This window comes from Protopterus annectens, chromosome 2.part1, assembly GCF_019279795.1.
Source record: "Protopterus annectens isolate FY-2018-M chromosome 2.part1, PAN1.0, whole genome shotgun sequence".
NCBI lineage: Eukaryota > Metazoa > Chordata > Ceratodontiformes > Protopteridae > Protopterus > Protopterus annectens.
This window is the reverse complement of record NC_056729.1, coordinates 1,394,826,904-1,394,852,984: the sequence shown is the minus strand read 5'-3', so window position 1 is coordinate 1,394,852,984 and position 26,081 is coordinate 1,394,826,904. Positions and strand designations below refer to the sequence as shown.

Here is a 26,081-nt window from a genome sequence, read left to right as displayed (position 1 = left end):
GTGGGAGTGGTTACTGACTTGAAACTAGTTTTATTGGCCATTTTGGGTCAATTCCAAAACTCCTTCATCTTCCTCTCTTAAAACCCTCTTTTGCGCGTTTTTGTGCATAGCGCAACAGCGGGCAGCGCCGCCTAATTGGGTTTAAACTATTCCTGGCCCCACAAAGTCTGCATTTCACTTTTTCCCTTAGAACTGCTCTATCTCTCAATTTAAACACCATATTCTCATTCTAAGGCCATTTACTGGTCCAATTAAGTAATCCTACAAGTTAGCACTATTAAACCATAAGCACTACTTACTCATACTCTCTATGATTACCCTGTCCTCTATTGGTCCGTCTTAAATTCAGTTTCCCTATATTACTCTAGCATGTCCAAAGGTCAGTCACTGGTTTCCTCTCCAGTCCAGCTGGTGAATCTGGGAATTTTGAGGCAATGTTACAACTGTCTCATGTACGCGGACAACCCTCTCCTCCTCCAAATAGGTTCAAATATATGTGAGAGATGCAACTATTTAGCCAAACTGGAGGCTGAGCTCTCTCATCTCAAAACTGGTGTAACCAGTCAGAAGGAGAAGGTAACCTCACACAACACAATTCCAGTATCACATAGTCCCACCACATCAGCGAACCAAACACATAAATACACAAAAACATACTCGGAGGCTCTAAATAAAAATCTACCTAAGCAACAGAGACCTCCAAAGCAGACATCCAAGCAAATGCTACCTCAAAACAAAACACGCACAACACATAGCCCACAAAGTCAATGTGCCAAGCAGCCACAGCCCTTAAGGCTGAATAACACACCTGATACTCTTGTAATAGGTGACTCTATTGTCAGACACACTGACGTCCCGCTCACCAGGCTGAATAAAGAGAAGGTCACGGTGAGCTGCCTGTCGGGTGCTAGGATCCGCCACATAACGCAAGCACTCAGGTCACTCCAAAGCAAATACAAATATGACTCAGTCATTGTACATGCTGGTGTGAATGACCTGAGACATACCTCCCTGGACTACATGAAAAGAGACATAGAGGGGCTCTCTGATCATGTAGCCCAGGCTGGTATGACCCTGACCTTGAGCAGCATCTTACCCTCACCTAGAATGATGCCACAGTACAAAGACAAAATGATCGATTTTAACAATTGGCTAAAATTTTGGTGTCATTCAAAGGGGATCCAGTGTCTGTCAGCCTGGGATGACATGCTCGACAAGCCACGTTGCTTCGCTAGGGACAGCTTGCACCTGTCAACACTGGGCTTTCGGATATTGGCAAAGGCTCTTGCCACCCCCATAGTGCCTTTTTTAGGCAAGGCTCACAAGTCAAACCCACCCCATAGACAGCACAAGGAACAAGAAACTGAATAAAGAGAAGGTCACGGTGAGCTGCCTGTCGGGTGCTAGGATCCGCCACATAACGCAAGCACTCAGGTCACTCCAAAGCAAATACAAATATGACTCAGTCATTGTACATGCTGGTGTGAATGACCTGAGATGTACCTCCCTGGACTACATGAAAAGAGACATAGAGGAGCTCTCTGATCATGTAGCCCAGGCTGGTATGACCCTGACCTTGAGCAGCATCTTACCCTCACCTAGAATGATGCCACAGTACAAAGACAAAATGATCGATTTTAACAATTGGCTAAAATTTTGGTGTCATTCAAAGGGGATCCAGTGTCTGTCAGCCTGGGATGACATGCTCGACAAGCCACGTTGCTTTGCTAGGGACAGCTTGCACCTGTCACCACTGGGCTTTCGGATATTGGCAAAGGCTTTTGCCACCCCCATAGTGCCTTTTTTAGGCAAGGCTCACAAGTCAAACCCACCCCCATAGACAGCACAAGGAACAAGAAACTAAGGGTAATGCTGCTAAACGCCAGAAGTCTTAACCTCAAGATGCACGCACTCGAAGCTCTCCTCAGTATGGAAAACAAGTTTCCAGAGAGCACCCCAGCACTACCAGGCTATACCTCATATCATGCTTTTCGGCCCCAAAACCCGGACCGAACCACAAAAGGAGGGGGAGTTTCCATATTTATCAAGGATATCCACACCTCCAGGTTAGTGGCATTGCACGAAGTATCGGAGACCATCCATGTGCAACTAACAGTGGGCAAGACTGCTTTTCAGTTTCTAACATCCTACAGACCACCCTCTCAAAGTCAGGAATCCCACTCGGCTTTCCTGAAAACATTGGAGAACATGAAGATCTCTCTGAACACCATTATATTGGGCGACTTCAACTACCCAAACATTGACTGGGAGCACTACTCAAGCCCCAGCACCTTAGCCCAAAGGTTCCTGGAAATTATAAACTCAAATGCTATGGAACAACTAGTCACCACTCCCACAAGAGGGAACAACATACTAGACCTGATCATTACTAACATGAGGACTCTATGCTCCACACCAGAAGTATATCCCTCATTGGTAAGATCAGACCATAAATTAATTTCACTGGATGTCCACATCCCGACCCCACCCCCAGCCCAGAAAACCACAGTGAAAAACTTCTCAAAAGCGAACTTCTCACTTCTCAAAACTGATGTGGAATCCTTCAAGGCCCCAGGGCCAGTGGAAACTACGGCCCAAACTGCAGAATCCTATATAAACGCATTCTACGGACATCTCCAGGAATGCATGGATCATGCTATCCCAAACAAAACCAAGACCCAATCATCCAAAGGCAGGCGTCCAGTCTGGTGGACCCCTGCCATAAATAAACTGTACAACAGAAGGAGGAAGCTGCTACATGATAGAGCAAAATCCCTAATAGGGAAGGCATCTCTGATCAGTACTAGCAAAAAATTACGATCCCTCATAAAATCATCCAAGGCCAGCTTCGAGAGAAAAATTGCACAGGACACCAAAGACAATCATAAGGCTTTTTTCAGTTATGTTAGAAACCTGGGATGCAACTCCCAGACTTGATCTGAGTTGATTCTAAACGACAAAAAATACACTGAACCCACAGACATCGCCAATATCCTGGCAGACAGGTTCAATGCAAACTCCCAAAAGAGCAAGTATCTATACCAGCAGAGGGCTGCCTCCCAAACATCTCTGATGCTCAGGTGAAGGCTGCCCTCTCCAAAGCAAAAAACACTGCTTCCATGAGACCAGATGGTGTCCCAGGTTGCGTCCTACATGAACTCCAAGAGGAACTAATCCCTCAAATAAAACAGCTATACAATCTCAGCCTCACTACAGGATATGTGCCCACAGAATGGCATACAGCAACAGTGGTCCCACTCCACAAAGGTGGAGCCTCTACGGACCCTGGAAACTATCGCCCCATAAGCCTGACTAGCTTAGTCTGCAAGGCTATGGAGAGGATCATCATGGAGCTCATAAACAAAGACATTGGGGACCTACAGACACTAGATCCTACCCAGTTCGGCTTTGTCAAGGGCAGATCCTGCCTTTTGAACCTGGTTGACTTCTTCGAAACAGTCACCAAAGCTATAGATGAAGGGAAGGTAGTCCACACAGCCTATCTGGACCTTGCAAAGGCATTTGACACAATACCCCACTCGGGCATCATAGATAAGCTATCCAGCTTAAATATAAACCCCTGTGTCACAAGATGGGTCGCAAACTGGCTCAAAGACAGAACCCACAGAGTGAGAGTTGCTGGAGCCATGTCAGACTCGAAACCGGTCACAAGTGGCGTCCCACAGGGTTCTGTCCTGGGACCACTCTTGTTCAGTATATACTTTTCCGAGGTACAGGCAAACGTGGGAGGACTATGGCTCACCAAGTTCGCAGACGACTGCAAACTGGGCGCTATAATCAACTCTCCAGCTGACACAAACATCCTTCAAAAAGGTCTCACAGAGACAGATAACTGGTGCCAGCGCCATGGTTTAAAGCTAAATGCCAAAAATGTATAGTCATACCCTTTGGCAAAAACAATGTGCCCACAAATTACCACATAGGCGGAAACCCATTAAGTACAGAGAAAGTTATTAGGGACCTGGGGACCCAAGTTGATAGCAATCTCTCCTTTGAAAACTACATTGCCAAAGTGGTTAGAAAGACCTTCTACATAGCCCACCTCATCACGAAGGGTTTCACATCTAGATCAAGAGAGGTAATCGTGCCCCTTTATTCATCTCTCATCAGGCCCATCATAGAATACAATGCCCCTTTTGGGATGTACCGTACCCGACACCTGCAGCAATTAGAAAGACCCGAAAAGTATCTCACCAAGAGAATCAAGGGTTTCAAACAGATGCCATATGCTGCTCGGTTAAAAAAACTCCAGCTTTACTCAGTTGCATACCGCCTACTTCGAGGCGATCTATGCCTGACATACAAAGCTATGTCAAATCCAGAATTAATGGACATGCTCCACCTCAGTAAATCTAAATCCCTTAGAGCCACACGCTTGAGGGACTTGAACCTCAGCACAGAAATAAATAGAACTTGCTGGAGGGACAGGTTCATAACCCAGAGGCTCCCTTCGCTCTGGAATAGAATTCCAGTTCATGTGAGGCAGAGCACCTCACTGAATCTCTTCAAGAAGAATCTCGATAGGTGGATGGGGGATCGTAGGTTTGTCCCAGGGATTACTCCCGTGTCACTATTAGACAGGGGCACAGTAAACTAAACCTTAAAAAGGGCACAGTACACTCAAATCAAGGGGTGGCATAAGCCATACAGAATCGGACTAGGCTTATAATTGCCTCAGGGCAGATAGCCTAGTATGAACCTATGAACATGTCTAATGGCTCTTTCACCATTAGAAGATGGGTCCTAAATCTTCACCAACAGGTAAATAAAACATGGTGGAGGGACAGGCTTATAACAGGAATATTTCATTGTTGAATGTGAAGTGTGTTTGAACCCTACTTGAATGTGAAGCTCTTTTCTCCAGGTAAATCACTAAAAGTAGGCTGCAACCCAACTGGACAGCTAGGAACCCAAATAAAATCATACCAATTTTAAGTGTAACTGTTGTGACAGAAGCATCTTAACAGAATTTTTTTTTTTTTTTTGTGCAGCATGGATGTTTTAGCAACATGCCTGCCAAACAATATATTTGTTGCCTCTCTTAGCAGAAGTGGAATCGGATATTAGAAATTACCTTTGTTTCCCCAGAAAGAGATGGCAGAAAAATAGCTGGATACTTAGGCAGAGAAGGATCATAGAAGCTTTTGGAGAAGATGGAAACTGGTATTGTACAACAGCTGTGAATGAAATATTTTACTGCATTAATTGTTGGTAGAGTGATGAGTATTTTGCTTGGAGTGTCCATGAGTAAATAACCAAAAATTTGCTACTGCTTAAGACATTATTCACCAGCCCAGCCCCAAGTAACCTATGCGCATGCCAGCTCTACCAGCTTGACTCCAACTCCCTGACTTACTTTGATTTTGCTGGGGCCAGTTGTGGATCATATGGGCATCCTGGGGGCTCATCCATCTCCAATTTCTCCCTGGGGGGGGGTATATGCTCCACCCATTCCCTACCCCCACCTCCCATGCTCATCAGTCTCTGTTCAAGGGTTGCTTCCTTTATTGAACTACACCACCCCTAAAGGAGCATCATTGGCAAGCACCTTATGTCTGAACTGTCAGAAAAGGAATATTATTAAACTATAGGGACTGAAAGGGGAATATACACTACAGTCTTAAACGTCCAGTATCAAAATAAATTGTACAGCCTTCAAAGCTGATATCTATTAACACTAATTCACATATACACAAATTCAAACACACATACATTTATATATATATATATATATATATATATATATATATATATATATATATGTATATATTTTTATGTGTGTGTGTGTGTGTGTGTGTGTGTGTGTATATATATATATATATATATATAGAAGCACTTTACATAATCAGAATACTGAAATCTCGAATGTCATATGGTCGAGACCATATGATCGGCATTTCAGTATATCGAATATGTAAAGTTTTAAAAAATAACACTTTACTTACCTTAAAACGTTATGTGCACACAGAGGCAAGGGTTCTTGTACGCTCTGTGTGTACGTAATGTTGTTATCTTTTATTTCTGTGTATGTATGTTTGTATGTATATATATATATATATATATATATATATATATATATATATATTTATATATATATATATATATATATATATATATATATATATATGTATTGGTGGCTGGGTGGCTGCTGAAACCTTTAAGGATAATAGCAGGCAAACAGGAGTGTAGTAGGATTTATTTTAATACTTTTTGCTCCCTCCCTTCATCCAACAGTGACTACGTAGTGCCCCACATGCATTGTCGGGTCTACCAACTTTTCCTTTTCCTCTGGACTTCTCCAATACAAGCTGAAGCCAACACAAAACCTAAGAGCATCCTGGGGGTCTGGCCATAACCTTCAGCTAGGGGTTTACCTGATGACCTACCTAATTACTCCCCCCCCCTTCCTTTGCAGTTTTGTAGCTACATCCTAGGGGTGGGAGTGCCTGTGGTGATACACCACAAGCCCTCATTGCACCCCCCCACTTTCTTTGCAGTTTTGTAGCTACATCCTAGGGGTGGAAGTGCAGTGGGGGCATGTGGCATATCACCCCACCTCCTTAACAACTTAGCCAAGTCTAATAGTATTTCTCCTTCTTGGTCTAAGCACCCATTACCCTGATATTCCAGTCTCCATTAAGGACTGTCACTGTGAAAACCAAATAACCTTCCACCTCCCAGGATGGGCATACCCATCCCTCCCTGCCAGCACCTCAAATGCTTTAGCCACTAATTGAACCTGGCTTACCTGGACCATAGTCATGGCATGATCCCTCTACACCATGGCTCTGGCTAGGAGTATGAGAGGGAATATAATAGGAATCAATTAAAGGAAGTGGTATTTCAGGCCCATTACCATACTAAGATTAGATCTTTGACCTCTATGTTGCGAGTGGATTTGATTGAGGAGTGTCAAGAGGATTATGTGCTTGTGAAGGAGGAAGATGCCCCTGAAATACTGGGTAGGACTGCTAGATTGTGAAGAAGAAGCAAAGGGGAAAAGCTTAATGGTACTGATGGTTGGAAATTGTGTTTTATTACAAACTCTGTGTGTAAAGAATCTAAGGAGCTGTTGAAAAGGACTGATATTTGTAGTTCTTTCTTTATTACAGACTGTATAGGAACAAATTCAGTAGCAGTGATGGAACTGATCTGCATCTTATGTTCTGTTATTGCATGATTTGCTTCAGGAAGCAATATTTTTCCCCATTCTCCTTGTAAATAAATCTATCTTAAATGCAGATTCTGGGGTCACTCTTTTCTTCATTGGTGAAGCAGACAGAAAAGCATTTTTAAATATAAAGTGTACATCTTAAAAGCTACTTAGACAGTCCTTTTGCTGAGTTTTGCCTATGCGTACAAGTTGTAGTTACTAACTGCCTGCTTAACAGCCTCCAGAGTTAATGCTACATTTTCAGTTAGTTCTATTTTGCATGAAAATTTTTCTGAAACTGGGGAACTGTCTAGCCACTTGTAAACAAATGGGGTTTATTGCAGTCAAAAATATCCTTCTGGCAGGAAAAAGAATTACTATACAGAATGGGTAATACCAGTGAATCCATATGGAGATCTTGCTGTGAGCCCTAAATACCAGTGACCCTCTTAAAAATAATCAAGGAAAAGAAAACAAAGGCCTGCTTATTAGCCTTTGAAAGACACATGGCTTGAGAGAACTGGTAACATGCCATTTGGGCCAGAATTCTTGCATCCTGTTTAACTTGAGTTTGCTGAAGGCTTACTGAAATTGCAGTCCCTACATTTCATTTGCATGTAAAATGGCTGTTAGCAGGTTTTCACCCAAGTATGCTGCTTTGTCTGCCAACAAGGAAAGATAGTATTGTCTGAGTTGGCATGTTTTACATTTTCTAAAGAAGATATATTGCAAAGTACAGCACAGTTAGCGACAGAAGTGTTATGACTAAAACAATTGTACAAAAAAGCATATGGAATGTGAACCCATAGATTGTTTCTTTTTCCTGCATGTTTTTACCCTTTACCAACCATGAGGCCTTCCCCAATTGGCCTTCCTCCTTCAGGTGTGCTTAATCAGGGCAGACATCAGATTGCACTTTCACCATGAGGGGTAAAGCTTTGTAAAAAAAAAGGCTGATGACTGGAAGTACTGTTTTATTACAAACACTGTGGGTGAAGAATCCAAACAGTTGTTGAGTAGTACAGGCATTTTAAGTCTTATTTTATTACAGATTCTGAGTATCAAAGAATCCAAGAGCATTGATGGGACTGAACTACTGTTTATTTTCTATTATCCTATGATATGCTGCAAGAAAGCAGTTTTTTGTCTCTGAATTAAAACCTTATTGTCATGATAGAGAGTGGTGCCACAAACTGTAGCTTCTACATATAAATGTAACCAAATGACTTTAATACTTTGTACTAATAAATAAAACACAGTACAAAGATGCCAGAAAAAGCACTGTCATATGTTTACACATTAGTACTTCGGTCCTTATTCATTCAAACCACAACAGACAAGTAAGTCCCAAGCTTTGACTAACTTGATGGCAGGGTTGGGGACAGAATTAAAATTAATTAGAAAGGGATGCCTCAACATATCAGACTGACAGAGGACAACCTGGTAGGCTTAAATGGTTATATTTGTATGAAACCTGAGTTGAGTGACAGGTGGATTGGGTCTATATTACATATCGAATGCTGAAAACGCCAAATGCAATTTCATCAAACTGAAATGTTCGAAATCTCAAAAGAGCGAACTGACGGAACATCAATTTCTTTCCCAGGGAAAGAAATCAGTGTTCCGTGCAAAAAAAAAAAAAAGTTTAATACTTTAAACACTAACAAAAGTGGGGGGGGTTCACCCCCCCACACTCACCAACGTGGGGGGCTGTGCCCCCCCTACTTAAATATACCAACTCCGAGACCTCACCACAGTGGAGGAAATAGCAAACTCCGATGATGGGCCACCGATTTCTTTCCCTGGGAAATAAATCGATGTTCCGTCAGTTCGCTCTTCTGAGATTTCGAACATTTCAATTCGATGAAATTAAATTTGGCGTTTTCAACATTCAAAATGCTGATAGGAACCCGGTGGATTAAATAATTTTATTAAAGAAGTATATGCTGTCTAATGAGTGTTTAAACTACAGGTTGCCTGTTTAGATTGTGTCACTTTAACTGTAGTAATTGTATTAATTGGATGAATTATGCAATGTGATATTTTACCATTATATTTAAGTACTTGTGAAAGGTTGGGGGGGGTTACTTTGTCTGAAAAGTCAGTTGTGTATTGAACAAAATAGGACAAATGCACAATTAAGTAAAGCTTGGTGTTTCCTGCCAACTTCAGCATTATATTGTGCTTTGTTTATATATATATATATATATATATATATATATATATATGTGTGTGTGTGTGTGTGCGCACATATATTTATGTCTATAGCTAATATATATATATATATATATATATATATGTATATATATATATATATATATATATATATATATATATATGAGCTCCAGCTCTCTCTCTGTTTATATATACACACACATATATATATATATATATATATATGTATAATATATACATGTATAAATATATATATGTGTGTGTGTGTATGTATATATATATATATATATATATATATATATGTGTGTAGATATGTGTGTGTGTGTGTGTGTGTGTGTGTGTGTATATATATATATATATATATATATATATATATATATATATATATATATATATATATATATATATATATATATATATATATATATATATATACACATATACATATATATTCATATGCAGATTATATATATGTATGTATTCTAACTGAGGACCGTGATAATGTGAAGTGATAAAAACATTTATATGAGCCAGAGTGTAAATATTTTTATCTCCACTGTATACACATCATTATTATAGCCAATAGTAACTATCCCTGGCCCCGTTGTTCAGTTACCCACTTTCTCTGCATTACTGGGGAGCACTTTCCTTCACATTGTGTTAGTTTTATTTGACATTTCCTTGTCTTGTAAGTTTTGTATTATTGATAATTGGTTTTATAATATTTGGACAGTGTCTAGGTATTCTAATAAACTTGAACATTATGATCACTTCAATGCATGGCATCAGTCACTCTAACTCAGTCTCATTCTTAAAAAAAAAAAACATACACTGCAAACACAAAAAGTGCACATATGCACCTCACAAAAAGAGTCCACCCACATCATACCTCTCAACTTTTTAGATTTTCAGAGTGCCCAGATTTTTGCCTCATATTTTTGGCTCTGTATCTCATAAAATTTGTGGTTTTCTAAATGAGTGAGGATTGAAGTCACTTAATAATGACATGTATTTGAGTTTAAGACTTTATCCTTCAGAAAATGCATGCAAATACAAATCCTGTTATTCTAGCAACTTCCTAAGTTTATAAGAGCAATATTTAAAATCTATCCCTATTTTTGGGCCTTTGCCCCGGCACTTTGTTTTAGGCTTTGTCTAGATTTTTTTTTTTGCTTAGAAGTTGAGAGGTATGACCCATGTAAACCAATCCCTTAGAATCTTAATGTGTCAAAACTAAAGGAAAACATAAAATAATGAAAAAGAAAATCAGGACCACAGTCAGTTAGTCAGAAGTCACATTGCTCTGATCAGTCTTAAAAAATATGCTAACTGTGTAAAGCCTTTTTCAATGCACATAGAAATGAATGGGGAACAGTAATCCATAGTAAAATCACAGAAAAAGAGATAAAACTGTATTGGCTAGGCTTAAAATATCTCTTATGCCGATAGCTAGTAGCCACCTATGAGTTTATAAGCATCTATGTAGAGATTCTTCTTGAGTGATAAATGAAAGTCATGACTGTAGAATTAAGGAACTCATTTTGTGTAATTGTTCCCTGAGCTGATATTGTAAGATAAGTCATTTATCATACAATAGATGCAAACATATTTCATATAGGTGTAACACATCTGTGCATGTCTATGTGTTCTTGTAGAACTGCAGAATATATATTGCATTTAACAACATTTGAAGGCAAACTAAGAACAGATACTTGCAGCAGTTCTTTAAAGTTGTTTTTATGAAGGCCTGATGTGTGCCCTTAATGCATAAGAGATTCACAGTTATCACATAATAAATATTTATTGCTATTTTGTTGGATTTCCTCAGTCCTTTGGCTTATGACAGTTGCCTTTTTCTTTACTACACTAGAAAATAACCAACTGCTTGCATTTTATTAGTGTAAGTTTGTGCAGTTATGGAAAGGAATCCGTTATTTATCAAATGGGAGTTATGATATAAGGTTCTTTATTTTGTCTTTCTTTGAACCTATAAATCAATAGCAGTTTTATTTTCACCTCCATGGCTGATGATCATTATGCCTGCCTCAACATGTTTTGAGCTGATTTGTTGCCCTCCTGCTGTTGTCCTCAACATGACAGCAAGAGTCAGCAGAAGGGAGCCGTCATCCAGGCAGCGATGGAGATTGTTTGTGCTCTTGCCGATGACCTGATATGAGTACCTGCATCAGTGCAGGGTATCTTGAACCCCCCCCCCCCATTCATGTATGTATCACTACTCACATGAGATGAAGGCTACCATCACTAGCTAGAGAATGCCAAGCCAACTTCCCCAGCCCTGGACATTTTGATGTTTCATCAGCTTGCAGTGGCTTGATGGAAGTTGGCAACATTCCCTTGCCCCAGGACAGGCAAAAAGGTGTTGGATTCTTACTCCCATCCTCCCATGCCTGGCTGTATCCCTTTAAGGTACAGAGCCAGAGATATGAATAACATGGTTTAATTAAAGTATGCTCTGCATTTTTGCTGAATATTTTGTACATTATATAAAAAGGATGAACAAAAATGGAAGACAAATGTGAATGAGAAACAATGTGCTATAATACTTTCTGATGTTTAAGTGTATAGTTTAGCACTTGTACATTTTTTTTTTCATTTCTGTATTTTATTTTGTTTAGGTGCTTTTGTGTGGAATGTGTTGATTTATTAGTTGGCCCAGGTGCAGCACAAGCAGCCATAAAAGAAGACCCCTGGAACTGTTACATGTGTAGTCCAAAAGGGCTTTATGGACTACTAAGAAGGCGTGAGGACTGGCCATCTCGTCTTCAGATGTTTTTTGCAAATAATCACGACCAGGAATTTGTGAGTCACTGAAGTAAACTTGTTATAGTTTTGGTGTATTTGCTTGTTTGTTTCTTTTATGCTGCTTAATTTTTTCACATTGAATGCAGAGGATGAGGATGAGATGGTTTTCAAGAGCTTGTGACATAAAAGCTTATTTATAACTGGAGCCTGTTTGCAGGATCAGCTGAAGATCACGGCAACATTACAAGAGCAAGTATCAGATAAGGAAAAAGTGTTACTCTCAATTATGTGGAATATTTTCTTGGGGCACTCTGATTTTGCAAAAAGAAGTTTTTTTAAGATTTTGTCCTCAGTAGAGGAACTGCCACATTGCAGGTAAGAAAGCTGTTCAAAAGCCCATTATCCCAACAATCAGCTCAAATTAGTAGCCACTTGTAGTTAAAATAATGATATTCAGAATGAAGTAAACCGCTCCAGTGTATGACAACATATCATATATTATTAAGACACCGTAATAGGTAAACCATTTAAATCCACCTAATTTTTCATCAATATTTGCAACACTGGCCTAAAATAATTATTTAAGATAAAGTAGTGAACTTCTTAATGCTATATTGTGCTCTGGCAACCCAAACAATGATTTGTTGATAATTTATGAAGTTAATGCAGTGAGACTGCCACAGTTCCATCAAATTCCTAGTGTGAATATCCGCTTCCTCATGTTTAGACATTTGCGATGTCTGAATGGGTATTGTCCATTTTCTTCATTTCCTGTAATAATTTATTTTTTAAGTCATAATGAGCTTTACTTTTATGATGATGTCCCAGGTTCCAAAATGTTATTACAGAGTGAAATTAATTCACTTCCACATTGTATGTGTGCAATAAGAAAATATAGGTAGAAACAGCTGTTATAAAGAACATTCTTGAAGTGATGTTATTCAGAGAAAAGTGGTGTCTCTTCTTCCAAGTTTTTTTTTATAATGCCTTTATTGAATTATTACTAAAGACTTAGGCAAGCATACATTTATATAAAAGAAAACATTACATGTCAACATGTTCCCAGTTATAAACAGTAGAGATCAAAAAATGTGAACAAATGGTATAACCAACTACTACTCAGCTTCCCGGATCAATAAAGGCAATCCTCCTTATCAAGTGGGTACTACCAATAGTTCCACGTTGTAATACAAAGAATAATTCCAAACGACAACGACATTAAATGGTTCAAAGCTTTATTGTGTAAAATAACTTCGGATTTAGCGCTTTCGTCTCCTCACTGGAGACCTCTTCAGAATCCATTAACAACCACTGACATCACATATTTATACAATGCTAATCACAGTTAATTACCTTCAATAAAACAATTCCCGTAAATGAAATCAATTGTCTTAAAAAATCTTTTTGTGTTACAATCTGTCCTAAATGTAGTAAATGACTGAGTTAAACAGTATAAATATAGTGCATTCCTACAAGACCAAAGTATTAACGAAGAAAATATAATGCACGCTGTGCATATAAATATGTATGCAAGTATATAACCAAAAATATATATATGTATCAAAAAAATCAACTTATCAAATGCTAGTACCACACAGAATTATCAACCACAAGTGTATATAAATACTTGTATAAAAATTTTTATGTATGTATACGATATGTAATTAAAATGTAATATTGAAACAATTTAAAATAGTATTAAATAATAAATGTGTACAGAAAGTATATAAATATTCATAAATAATCATAAATATATAATATATTAATATAATTTTATATCAAACCTGTATATAAAGGCGTGTATGAACCACAAAGTACAATATAATTTAAAATTTAAAAATCATAGCACTAATAATTTGTTAGTGACATTATTTGTGCACTTTGTTAGGATCTTGTAATAACAATTTTAAGGCTGGTGTAATGGATATATGGTCATTTAGACCCTTCCCACTGCATGCATCCAATTTTAGCTGCCAAATCATTTCTCTATACCCAAGTTTTGTTTCCCAATCCCCTCCTCTATCAAAGACCTCAACTGTCTCCAAAACCCAAAATTTAAAATTAGCTTGCAAACATATAAGTGAGTGTCTGTATAAGGCATTGTTTTCATTTCTGCGATTAATATCCCTAATATGTTGATAAATACGCCTTCTTAGATGTCTTTCTGTCTTGCCTATATAGAAACTCAAACAGAATGTACAGTATGCTAAATACACTACTCCCTTAGTATAACAGCTACTGTATTTTTTAGCCTTTAACGTTGATCTTATACTTGGAAGTTTTAATTCTTTTTTACCTGCAATAAAGGGACATTGGTGACATCTACCACATCGGAATGTACCCCTTTTGTTACACGTATTACTGGGGATTTTTTCCATCTTCCCTTCTTTATTCCTTTCCAGAATGTTTTTCAAATTCTCATTCCTCCTATAACTATAGGTTAACATATTCTGGAAAACCATCACTCTAGTGGGCATGGATCTAAACATATCCCATGTGTCGTTAATACATTTTTTAAGCCACCTAATGCCTTTGTAGTAGGTTAAAGTCAAGTAAGGCAGTGGCTTAGAATTAGTACTATCCTTGTGACCTATATTTTCTTTTTCTATGGTTACCCCTATATTGTGATCAGATCTAAGTAGAGGGGTATAAATAGTATCCCTTCTCTCTATCACAGAATTCTTAATAGTCTGTGTTAATTCGTAGGGGTAACCCCTTTGGTGGAACATATTTTGCAGAATATGTAACTCCTTTAAAAATACTTAATTTTCTGTTGTCATCCTAGCCACACAAATCATTTGTCCCTTTACAACATTCTTTTTTAGCTGGCTGGGGTGGTCACTATCAAAATGGAGGTATGCATTAGAGAAATTTTTTTTCCTGTAAATAGTAGATTTATATCTTTTCGCTATCTTATCCTTGTATAACTTTACATCAAGGTAATGAGTTTCATTTATATAGGTCTCATGTGTAAAGCTAACGAAAGTGATACTATCTTTAAAAAATTCAATAAATTTCTCAATAATACATAGCGGACCTTCTCATAAAATAAATATGTCATCCAAAAATCGAAAGTAGCTTGTAATATATTGGGAAAACTCTGATACAAAAACATAATGCCTTTCCCAATATAACAAAATCATGTTGGCATAAATGGGGGCACAAGCTGCCCCCATGGCTACTCCTTCAATTTGGTGATAGTAATCACCTTGAAAGAAAATGTAATTGTTCCTTAGTACCAACTCCATATTTTCCAACACTATCTTAAATTCATCTGGTTGTAAAAAATCCATTTCTATCAAAATCTTTTCAAACCAGTCCATGCCTATAGAGTGAGGTATAACAGTAAATAGATCTTTAACATCAGTAGTAATAAATACTGCTCTTTCATTGTATGTCACTGTCGAAAGATTTTACTCTTCTAACATATTCTGGAAGAATCACACCAAGTTCTTGTAAGCAAGTAAAACAGCTTTATTTTACATGTATGGAGACCTGCTACATGATAGTAGTATGCCAGCAGTCTGGCTACTTGTACTTTGAGTTCTGCTTATATAGACCCTCCTGCACGTACATACACGTAGCACACAGAACATTCATTAGAAGTGATAGTTTGATTACTTGTTTTTACCAGCCAGTACCACAGTTATTCTTGCACCATTAACTTTCTTATCAGCAGTTTAAGATTAACTTCTGCATTCCTCAGTGATCAACATTTTCCAGAACATTTCAGTTTTCACGCAGTGAACATTTTTCTGCTTAACCCTTTATATACAGAATACAAAATATGTTGAACTTCAGTATTTTTCCACAGTCACCTTGCTAACTTTCTGTAAGAAGTCCCATGAATCAACTAAAATGTGTTGATATTTAGCATGAAAGCCCTTCAATTTTGTATCTATATATATTGCTAATGGTTGTGTCTTGGAACCTTGAGATGACACAATAGTTCTCATGGGCAGGTCATAAACACATTTTTGTGTTTTGGGTATGCCAAAAATTGCAGGAATGACTGGCTTTTTAACCTTCAAAAAATCATGTAAATCCAAATCAATAAGACCCTGCATCAAATTATTATCCAGAATGTAGTCAATTTTTTGATAGGAAATATTAATTTCATTTTTAGAAACCAGGGAGTAGCTTGCACTATCGTTGAGTATATCAAGCATCTTTCTAGTGTAATCCCACTGGTCCATAATGACCATGCCTCCACCCTTGTCGGGTTTCATCACCCGTATTCTATCATTATATCTAAGTTCACTAATAAGCTTAATTTCATCTTGAGTTAAATTGCTTTCTTGTCTCCCTACATTCTGGAAATAGTTGCTTCTGATTTGTTTCATAAGTATATTTGCAAAATTCGTAATATCATGCTGCAGTGGGGGGTTGAATGTACTACGTCTTTTTAAAGATCCTTTTTCATAATTAAATCCTTCCTCTTTAAACATAACAGTAAAATTCAACTTCCTCGTAAACATTTTAATATCTAATAAAATACTGTCAATACTAGGTATTCTGCGTGGTACAAAAGTGAAACCTTTTGTAAACAATTGAAAAAATGTCTTATTTATTGCCATATCAGTATAATTAAAAATATTAAAATTGTCTAAGGAATGTATAATAGAAGTAACTTCTTTTACATTCTGTGTATTATCATTCTGTGTATTATCATTCTGTATAATGTCATTCTGTGTATTGTCAGGAAAAAAGCTAGTAGAAAGACCAACATTATCGTCTTCTACTGCTTGTATATTCTCCTGTTGTTTGAACTGTAGTGGTATTCTCCCGCTATCTGAGCATATGATTGTCGTTGAGGGGCTCGGTTCTTTATCCTTTTGGATCTCCTGGGCCCCATCTCCCCTAAAGGGATATTATCATCTCCATTATAAGTGTTCTCATAATTTCCCCCAAACTCCCCCTCTGGGTGAAAATTAGTGTTGATAAATTCTGCAGAATCTATACGTTCTTCCCTCCTGTAGTTGCCTGGACTATGTATCGGAACTGAATTAGGCTTATAATAAAACCCTCTAGTTGGAAATAGTTTCTTGTTGTCAGTTCTGTAAGCTGTACCAGACCAGTACTCATTTAAATCCCTTTTTAAGTAATTTCCTGTTGTAGTTACGTGATGTTGTATTGTCAACATCTTGTATTGTTCTAAAATACACAGTCTTATATTCTTCTATAGAAAATAGTAAATCATCTGTAATCTCTTTATACAATTTGTCTATTTCTATCTTGTCCAATTCCATTCTGTTCTCATTATACTTTATTAATATTCGTATAATAGCCAAACCACATTCATTAAAAACATTACTTATGTTCTTAAACACGTCATCATCCACATCATAGTTGATGTTACTAGGAAATTTGTTAATTCTAAGTCCTTTGGGAACAATGCTATCGTGGAGACATTTATCAAAATACCAATTTTCTACTACCAAACTTTTATATCTCATAAGTAGTTGTTTTAGAGACTTACATTTCTCCTTGTAAGTTGTGTTGTTTTTTCGTTCATTTTCCATCACCTGTGTAGGGTTGTTGAATGATTTATTCAACCACATTTGAAAATCCATATTGTGGTAATTAGAAAAACTGTTCACTCTATGGTGGGCAGACCCATTGTGTCCCTGTCCATTAGAATTGTTTTGAGAACCAGGCGTACATTCCCTCGGTGGCGGTAAGCCTCTTCTCGCCATATTGCTTCCATCTCTGGCGTCTGACGTCATCACGACATGCGCTGTATTCCTCGGGCTGCTTTGAGCACAGGGTATGTCAATCCCCGACTCAGGGGGCGTGTTACTATTTTGCGAATAATTTTGAATGACTTTGATTAATTTAGTTAAAAGAGAACTATTATCCATGTTGGGAACAAGATGGGGGAAAATAAATAAATAAATAGAAAAAAATAAATAATAACATTAGAGATTAAATATCAGATTCGATCCTTTGTGTAACTATCATCAGTCTAACATTACATAAATTGCTCTCGTCTTTTAAACCTCACTTCTCCTCCAAAACATTATTCTGCATGTAGATTTCCCACATTTTTTTCTGTTTAACTTAGTCCTTCCCTTTTCTAAAGACCCCAACTTCCAGTTCTTTTATCTCTGTCACAACACTCAATACTTCAAATGCAGCTGGTTTAGACTTTGATTTCCATTTTCTAGTACTTTTTTTTTGGCAGCCAACAGAATTAAATTTAACAAGGTTTTACTAAGTCTAGGCAATTCAGATATTTTGTCCCAGCTCAGAAGAATCATTTCCTAAGTTAAATCCATTTGCTCAGCTAGTATTTTTGACAGAGTACTCTGTATGGAATTTTTAATTTTTTAATGCCAGCTCATTACACTCCCTAAACATGTGTTTATGGTAACCCCTTTCTTCCTCATCACACCACCAACATTTGCAGTCTACCTGATGAAAAATTTCTGTGGCTTCTGTTTGGGGTATAAATATACCTATGCAAACTGTTCCAAAAAAATCCAAAATCTTCTAGACTGTGTTGCATACTTGGGAGCCATACATATAGTTTCTTATTCTTTCCCTGTGAATTCCTTATCCAATCTCTCTTCCCAATCGTTTCTACCTTCCTCTGGTTTATTCCTGTAGTCATTTTGCAATATTATATAAATCCTACTAATTATCCCTTTTTAAACAGCAGCTTCTATTCTAGATTCAACTAATAACTCTAGCAGAACAGGTCTTTCACTTAATATTTCCGTATTCCTTTCTCTTTGCTTGTACTCTGATATCAATCTTGACAGGGAAGGCAATCTCCAGCCTGTAGTTCAAATGTCTTCTTGGCCTCGTCCCATTCTGTTATCTTTCCCAGTTGTAGTGCCATAACTCTATAACTGCCCTCACAGACCTGACAAGGAAAAACAAGGAAAAACAGGTCATATAAGGTAGTGTGGACCACAGCTTGTGAGCAGGCATTCCAAAAGCTTAAAGAAGCTTTGGGAGCCCCCCCCCTGTGTTAGCCAGTCCAGATTACAGCAAATAATTTGTTGTGCAGGTGGATGCCTTAAACCATGGGGTGGGGGCTGTACTTAGCCAGACTTCTTCAAAGGGAGAAGAACACCCAGTGGTTTGTCTCAGTTGTAGGCTCCGACCTAGGGAGGAATGCTATGCAGCTGTAGAAAAGGAATGTCTAGCCATAGTGTGGGCACTACAGAAACGTCAGCCTTATCTGTATGGAAGGAAATTCACTGTAGTTCTCCCTTTCTCTCCAGATCCCCAATAAAACTCCCCACTGGCACAGCTATAGGGATCAGATCTCAGTCGAGTGGTCAAGCCAAAACCTCCAGTACCCTATCTGTCCAACCAGTGATTGTGTCCATGCCCATGTAGCTGACACACACACTTTGAGATTTGGTTTATATACAAACACACAGACACTCCTTGGAAAGGCTGGCACAGGTTCTCCAGCTATGCCCTGTTCTGCCCAGACTATACGGTAGTACCACCAACTACTCTTGTCATCTACTCTAAAGGCCCTTACCAAAGGGTGTCCAATTCTACTGTGCAATGTTATTATTATCCAATTGGTAAGTGTGACTGAGTCTTGAAGGCTATTGGAGTGGCTTATACAGTATCACCAAATACATGCAAGTACTCTATGACTTTAAATTATCTCTGCATAAAACAGACACTGTTAAAATGTGTAAAAATATTTAATAATAAATAAAAACACAAGACAATACTCATTAGTTCAACACAATGATATTAGAGAGTTCAGAAATCACAGGAAATACTTTAAAACAACATTGTAGGGTAGTCTCACATAAATATAGAAAACAACTAGACTAGTCTTACTATTTCTATCTCTAAGAGAACTCCTCTTCTTCTTTTTTCGGCTTTTCCCAGTTAGGGTTTGCCACAGTGGATCAACTGTCCACTCATGATTGGCAGTGGAGTTTTACGGTGTCGAGTTGCTAGCCCAGCGCCCAACCTTCCACAGAAGGCACACACATGCACACACTCATGCCTAGGGACAATTTCAAGTGTCCAATCCACCTACAGCATTTCTGTGGGATGTGGGAGGAAACCGGAGCACCCGGAGAAACCCACGTGACCACAGGGAGGACATGCAGACTCAGCACAGAAGGCATTCCAGCCGAGGGTCGAACCGGAGAACCTCTTGTTGTGAGGCAGCAATGTTAACCGCTGCACCACCACAGCTGCCCATCTCTAAGAGAAATCACTGTTTAAATGTCTTATTTACTGAGCAAGGCAAAGTGCTGGTGAGTTGTTGTCAGCTTCAGAACAAAATATAAAATGCTATTCTTACTTTTAGAGATAGCCTTTAAATCGATAAAACAAATTACTGCTGAGTCATTTTAGATTACATAATTCTTGTCACATCTGGTAAAGTTTCTCAGGCTCACAGAACTCAACATTTTAACATTTCTTTTTGATCTGCACCTGCCAGGAAGCCACACAATAAAAGACACTTTACATTTGAAACCTAGTAATTATCTATGTCTTAACACAATAGAAAGAATTTCTAGCTGCAGACATCCATTCTCTGAGCTTGAGATCACACAGTCATAAATTCTTTACTTATCAGATTTCTTCCAGCAGGGTGCACTGTGGTTACATTTTTGAAGCTTAGCACATAACACAGTTTTCTTACATTTGTGAAACCAGCCTATGGATCATATTAATATTTACAATGGCATAGAATTATTTACAAAATTCAATCTGGCCGGGCTGGCAGCCTCTCAGTTTTTCACATGTCCTAGTAAGTATCACTTTTTAAAAGCAGCTTCTATTCTATAGTCAGTTAAAAACTCTGTTGGAGCAGGTCTTTCACTTATGACTCCCCCTATCCACTTCACTTTGCCTATACTCTCATATCAAGCCCTGATAGGGAAGGCAATCTCTAACCTGCAGCCCAGACTTCTTGGCATCATCACACCCTATTACCTACTTTTCTGTCTCAAGTTATTTGCTCCCTTTGCCAATTTTCACCAGTAAATGCCAGCCCCTCTTGCCTGTTTCTATACCCTACTTGCAGTTTTCCCTATTTTCTGTGAATTATGAATATAATATTATCTATGGTGGTTATTATTTTCCTTAAGGATCTGCACCCAGAATCCCCCAGCTTCATTGTTATTCCTATACATTTTAAATTCTAACCTTTTGCTTATTTTATATATATGGCCCTTATCTGTAGAGCTCTAAAATATCACTTCAAAACAGGTAATCCTATGCCCCTTTGTTCTGTTTGGAAAGACAACTTATTCCCACCTAAGTCTTGCCCTGTTTCCACTACCAGATAAAATCATTCAGCTCTTTATTAGTTATTGTTCACAACTTTTTTCTGATTCATAAAAATATGCCTGACCTTTATGTAAAATTAAAGGGATTAAAAACATTTTCACTGCTCTTAACTTATTATCTAAATACATAAACAAGAGCTTCTGGTTTCTCAGTTTTTGTATTATTGTTTGTTTAGTCTCTTCCCACACATCCTTAGCTGCCATATCAGAAGCTTTTTAATCCCTACTCCTAAATTACTTCATCTTATTATCTTCCAATAAACATGGGTATTCCTGAACCAAGTCATGAGTGGGTACATAATTTATGGCTATAGTTGTTGTTTTATCTTTATTAATTTTATATCCCGAAAACACTTGAAACTATCTCAAAATGTTCCAGAACCCTGAGATGTCCTTTTCTGGATTTATCAGGCACAAAATAATATATTTTACATAAAAAGCCTTTTCTTGATTACCATACCAGTTGTATTGAATTTCTGCGTCCCTTAATTTCTTTGCCAGGGGCTCTAAGTGTAAAGCAAATAAAGGGGAAAGAGGGCACTCCTGCCTCTTGAAATACAACTTATTGGAGAGGAACCCTTCCACTTTAATTCCTGCCTATGATCCTTCATATATCCACCTAATTAACCTTATTATTGTATCAGGGAATGCTAACGCTTCCATTGCCCTACTTATAAAATCCCAACATACTTTATTGAATGCTTTCTTAGCATCAAGATTGACCAACAATAGCAGTAGTTTATTTAATTCTCCTTCCCTTTGGTCACCATTGTTCTATTAATGTTGTCAAATGTTTGGCTGCCTTCCACAAAAAGACATTGATCCATACCTGTCAATTTTGCAACACCTTTGCCATTCTTTTAGCTAGTGTAGACAAAACACTTTATAATCATGATTTAAAATTGAAATGGGGCTATATGACACTGGGTCTGACAAGTTTTTATCTTCTTTGGTTAATACATCCACAACAGCTTTCTTCCAAAATGCTGGTGCTTCCTGTTCTTTTAAAGTGCTATTCAAGAAAATCTTCCCAATCTTGATCATTTTCTTCCCTCCCTACTTCCAAGCTTCCAAAGGAAATACCATCTGCTCCTGGAGACTTCCCCAAAGATAGATTGTACATCATTGTTTTTATCTCAGCTCCTCCTATCTTAACTTTCAGCTGTTGACCCTTATCATCCTTCAATCTTAGCATAATTATATCTTCTGTAAATATTTCCATTTGTGCTCTTTCTTGGTTTCAACATTCCTCTGCTTTATATAAGTTTTCATAAAACTTCCAAAAGATCTCTAGTACCTCTGTAGGATTTCTGGTTAATTTTCTTGTCGTAGGCTTCTTAAGTTAATGACAACTCTTGCTACTTTCTGTTGCCTAAGTTGCAATACTAAAAGTTTTTTTTCTGCTCTGGAGTTCTTATCAAAAATAGTTTTTTTAGCAACATTTCTGAACTCATGCATGTTATGCAAATACTGCCTTATTTTCTCTTAAGTACTGTGCATTTTCTCCTGTTCTTGTTCTTTTGTATTCCTGTTATGTACATGTTCTTGTGCAGTATAATTTCTACGTAGTATAGCACTGTCAGTGTTCCTACTACTAAGTTCACATCTTCCGTACCAAACGTTTTCATACATTTCTTCAAACTCTACCCTCCTTTGTTACATTTTCTCTTCTAGGTCCCCCAGATATATCCTCACTATTGCCAATCAAGTTCCACCCCCACCTCTAAGCAATATTTCCTGATGAAGGCTGATCAGTTCTCCCTAATTTTTTTTTTTAAACTCCATAGTAGCAGTTTTTGGTGGAATATAAATATATGACAGCATAATCCTCTTCCCTTTCCAGTAGTCCCTTACTATTACTACTACAAATCTACCATTATTGTCATTTCTTTTTTTCTCTTCTATCACTATTGAAGCCCCTCTAACAAGCAGTATTATTACTCCCCTTTTCTTTTGTCCTTGATTTTCTTCTGAATATCCATCCTGAAATCCTTTCTTTGTCAAATTCACATCCTCATTTCTTTTCAAATGTGTTTCCTGCAGCATTACTATTTACACGTTACATGCTTAAACATAATTCAGTACTCATTCCTTTTTGTCTGTACCTGTATGGCCAATTACATTCCAAAATACTATGGACAGATTTGGCATTATATTAGAAAGCTATTGTTCCCACTTATTATATATGACAGTTTTTTATGAATGGGTATTTCCAGCTTTTGTCTACACTAATGTTTGACAGGCTGATCTTTTATACAGTCGATCTAATGTTATCCATGTCGTCATTCATCACCACAGGGTTTTGGATCCAACATTGGATCTGAGCCAGCAATATTCAACAGATGGAGCCAAGGCTCTGGCTTCATTCTCTCCCATAATGCCCTGCTGCTGTCTGATCCCCAGATCTCGTTTGCTGTGCTTTCGGTGCAGACGTGTTCCTCTGGCTCTGGCTGGTTAAATAAAATGTTTTCAACCTTTTTTATTACCTTTCTTAGTTTTGTAGTTTTCTAGTGTAGGATAGTTTAGTTTTACAGTTTTACATCTTTTTATAGTGTAGATCCCACCCCTCCCATTAGCTTAGTTAGACTAGTTTTGTGTGTGTGTGTGTGTGTGTGTGTGTGTGTGTGTGTGTGTGTGTGTGTGTGTGTGTATGCATGTGTGTGCATGCATGGGCTTTGGCATCCTTTTGTATTCTTTCAGCTGTTAGGGCTTTATTCATTGCTGTAGCATTAGTAGTAGTTGTAGTATGTCTGATAGGCCTGCTATGTTTAAAAAGTGCTCCTCGTGCAGTTTGAAAATGCCTTAATGTTAAGTTGTCAATCTCGCCTTCATTCTTGCTTGATGGGTTCGGAGCCGATCCCTCGGCTCCGACTCGGCACTTGCTAAGCTCGAGAGTCACTTTTACCAGCTCGAGGCAGCCCCATATCCCATGATGCAAGGCGGTAAGTACCCAGATCTCGTTTGCCGCTTCGCTTATGAGGTCCTCCTTTTACCAGCTCCTGGTAAGTGATTCACTTTATTAATATTAAAGCCCCTTTTTGTTAAAAAAACACTTTATTGTTAGTTATAACTTAATTATTTAGATTTCCTGACAGAAAATCCCTGTCTCTTTTAATATTTTTTAGTCAAACTTTACCCATCCCATCCCTCCCTGTTAGGGTGTGTGTGTGTTTATTTTTAGGAATACCTTTTGGTATTTTCTTTAATTTAAATTTTTGACTGGTGTGTGTGTGTGTTTTAAGCACCATGTCAAAGGAGAGGGTCTCAGGTTTTAAGAAGTGTGACTCGTGCTGTCAGAAGATGTCTCTGACAGACGGTCACACTTCTTGCCTGTATTGCCTGGGGCCTCTTCACCTGCAGGACTCCTGTGCTATTTGTCATTCCTTCAGCCAGAGAGTCCTGCAGGAAAGACGCAACAAGCTGATACTTAGGGGCCTTCTTAAGCCGGAGGGCTCTCCGGCTAAGTCGTCTCCGTCAAAATCAGCTAAATCTTCCAAGGCCCAGGCTTCTGTGTCTAAGCCTGCGGCCTCGGCTCCGGCTCGTTCAGTCGAGATCGCTCGGCTGGAGCCGATTCTGGCTTAACAAAGCCTTCGGCACCGATGGCTATCGGTGCCGAATCTGCATCGACCACTTCGGTGTCGGCTCCGATCGGTTCCGACACCCATGTGGCACAGGCATCGGTGTCGGCTCCGATCGGCTCCGACACCGTTACTTTGGTGGCTGTATCGACTCCGGCTGGAGCTGATACATCGAGGCTTCCTGTCGGCTCTGAGAAGTCGGCTCCGACAGGATCTATAGTATCGGTTCCGATGGCTCATTCCAGGAAGAGGTCGAGGTCTCCTTCCTTGGAGCCGATACTTTCGGCTCCGGCTTCACCTCTTCTTTCGGAACGGAGCCATCGGAGCCGATCTTCAAGGTCATCCAGATTGTCAGATCATGACCTAGAGAGAGTGGTCAGTAGATTACTTAAGTCACAGGTACTGGCCCAAATGTTACATAGTCCGTCTCAACAGACGACTGTTGGTCCACACCCCGTTACAATTCCTCCTTCAACTCTACCCCAGAGCTTGGAGTTGGGGTCTTCGGGAATGGTTACTGCTACGGCTGGAGGACGGATACCCCCTTCTGTTCCTTCAGCCTCTACTCTTATCTCCTCTTTGAGACCTTCCTTAGAGGGATTCGTGGTCGGGCTTCCATGGTCTCCTCCGAGGGGTGAGTGGCATCGGACCCTTGTCCGAGCCCGCTCTTCCCCTTGGAGCCTCGGCCTTGGTGAGCTCGGCTCCGACATCTGCCTCGGAGACTTCCCTTTCGGTGGTCCCTGAGTTCCTAGTTCTTGAACGGGTTCTCTCGGACCTGCCTGGGAGGGAGCATTCGAGGTGATGAAGAGTGTGCTGGCCACTGGTATCAGTCAGCAGTCTGTTCCCGTAGCTCCTCCCTCTATAGTACCTGTTGACATCTCTGCCACTTCTCTTGCTACAGGACCCAGAGATCCTCCGCCTCAGGTTTCCCCATTGGGAATTTCCCCTCTTCCGAGGATTCTCCTGATGTTTCGGGAGATCCTCCTAGGAAGAGGACTTGTAAGAGGAAGCATGTAGACTCCCCGAGTCTGTCACTTCGGATACTGACTTTGATGAGTCAGAGGGATCCCTAGATCCCCTCTGAGGATGTCTCCTTCTCAGACATCC

General features: G+C 38.8%; 1 protein-coding gene across 7 annotated transcripts in view; it reads left to right on the top strand.

Moving 5' to 3' along the window:
- The window catches only part of DNMT3A (DNA methyltransferase 3 alpha), a 5,166,949-nt gene that overhangs the window by 4,333,290 nt on the left and 807,578 nt on the right, over window positions 1-26,081 (top strand). For all 7 annotated transcript variants that reach the window (XM_044062880.1, XM_044062879.1, XM_044062877.1 and 4 more), the window contains one exon: window positions 11,986-12,169. In XM_044062880.1, coding sequence (XP_043918815.1) covers window positions 11,986-12,169 — 184 coding nt within the window. The remainder of the gene's footprint in view (window positions 1-11,985; window positions 12,170-26,081) is intronic.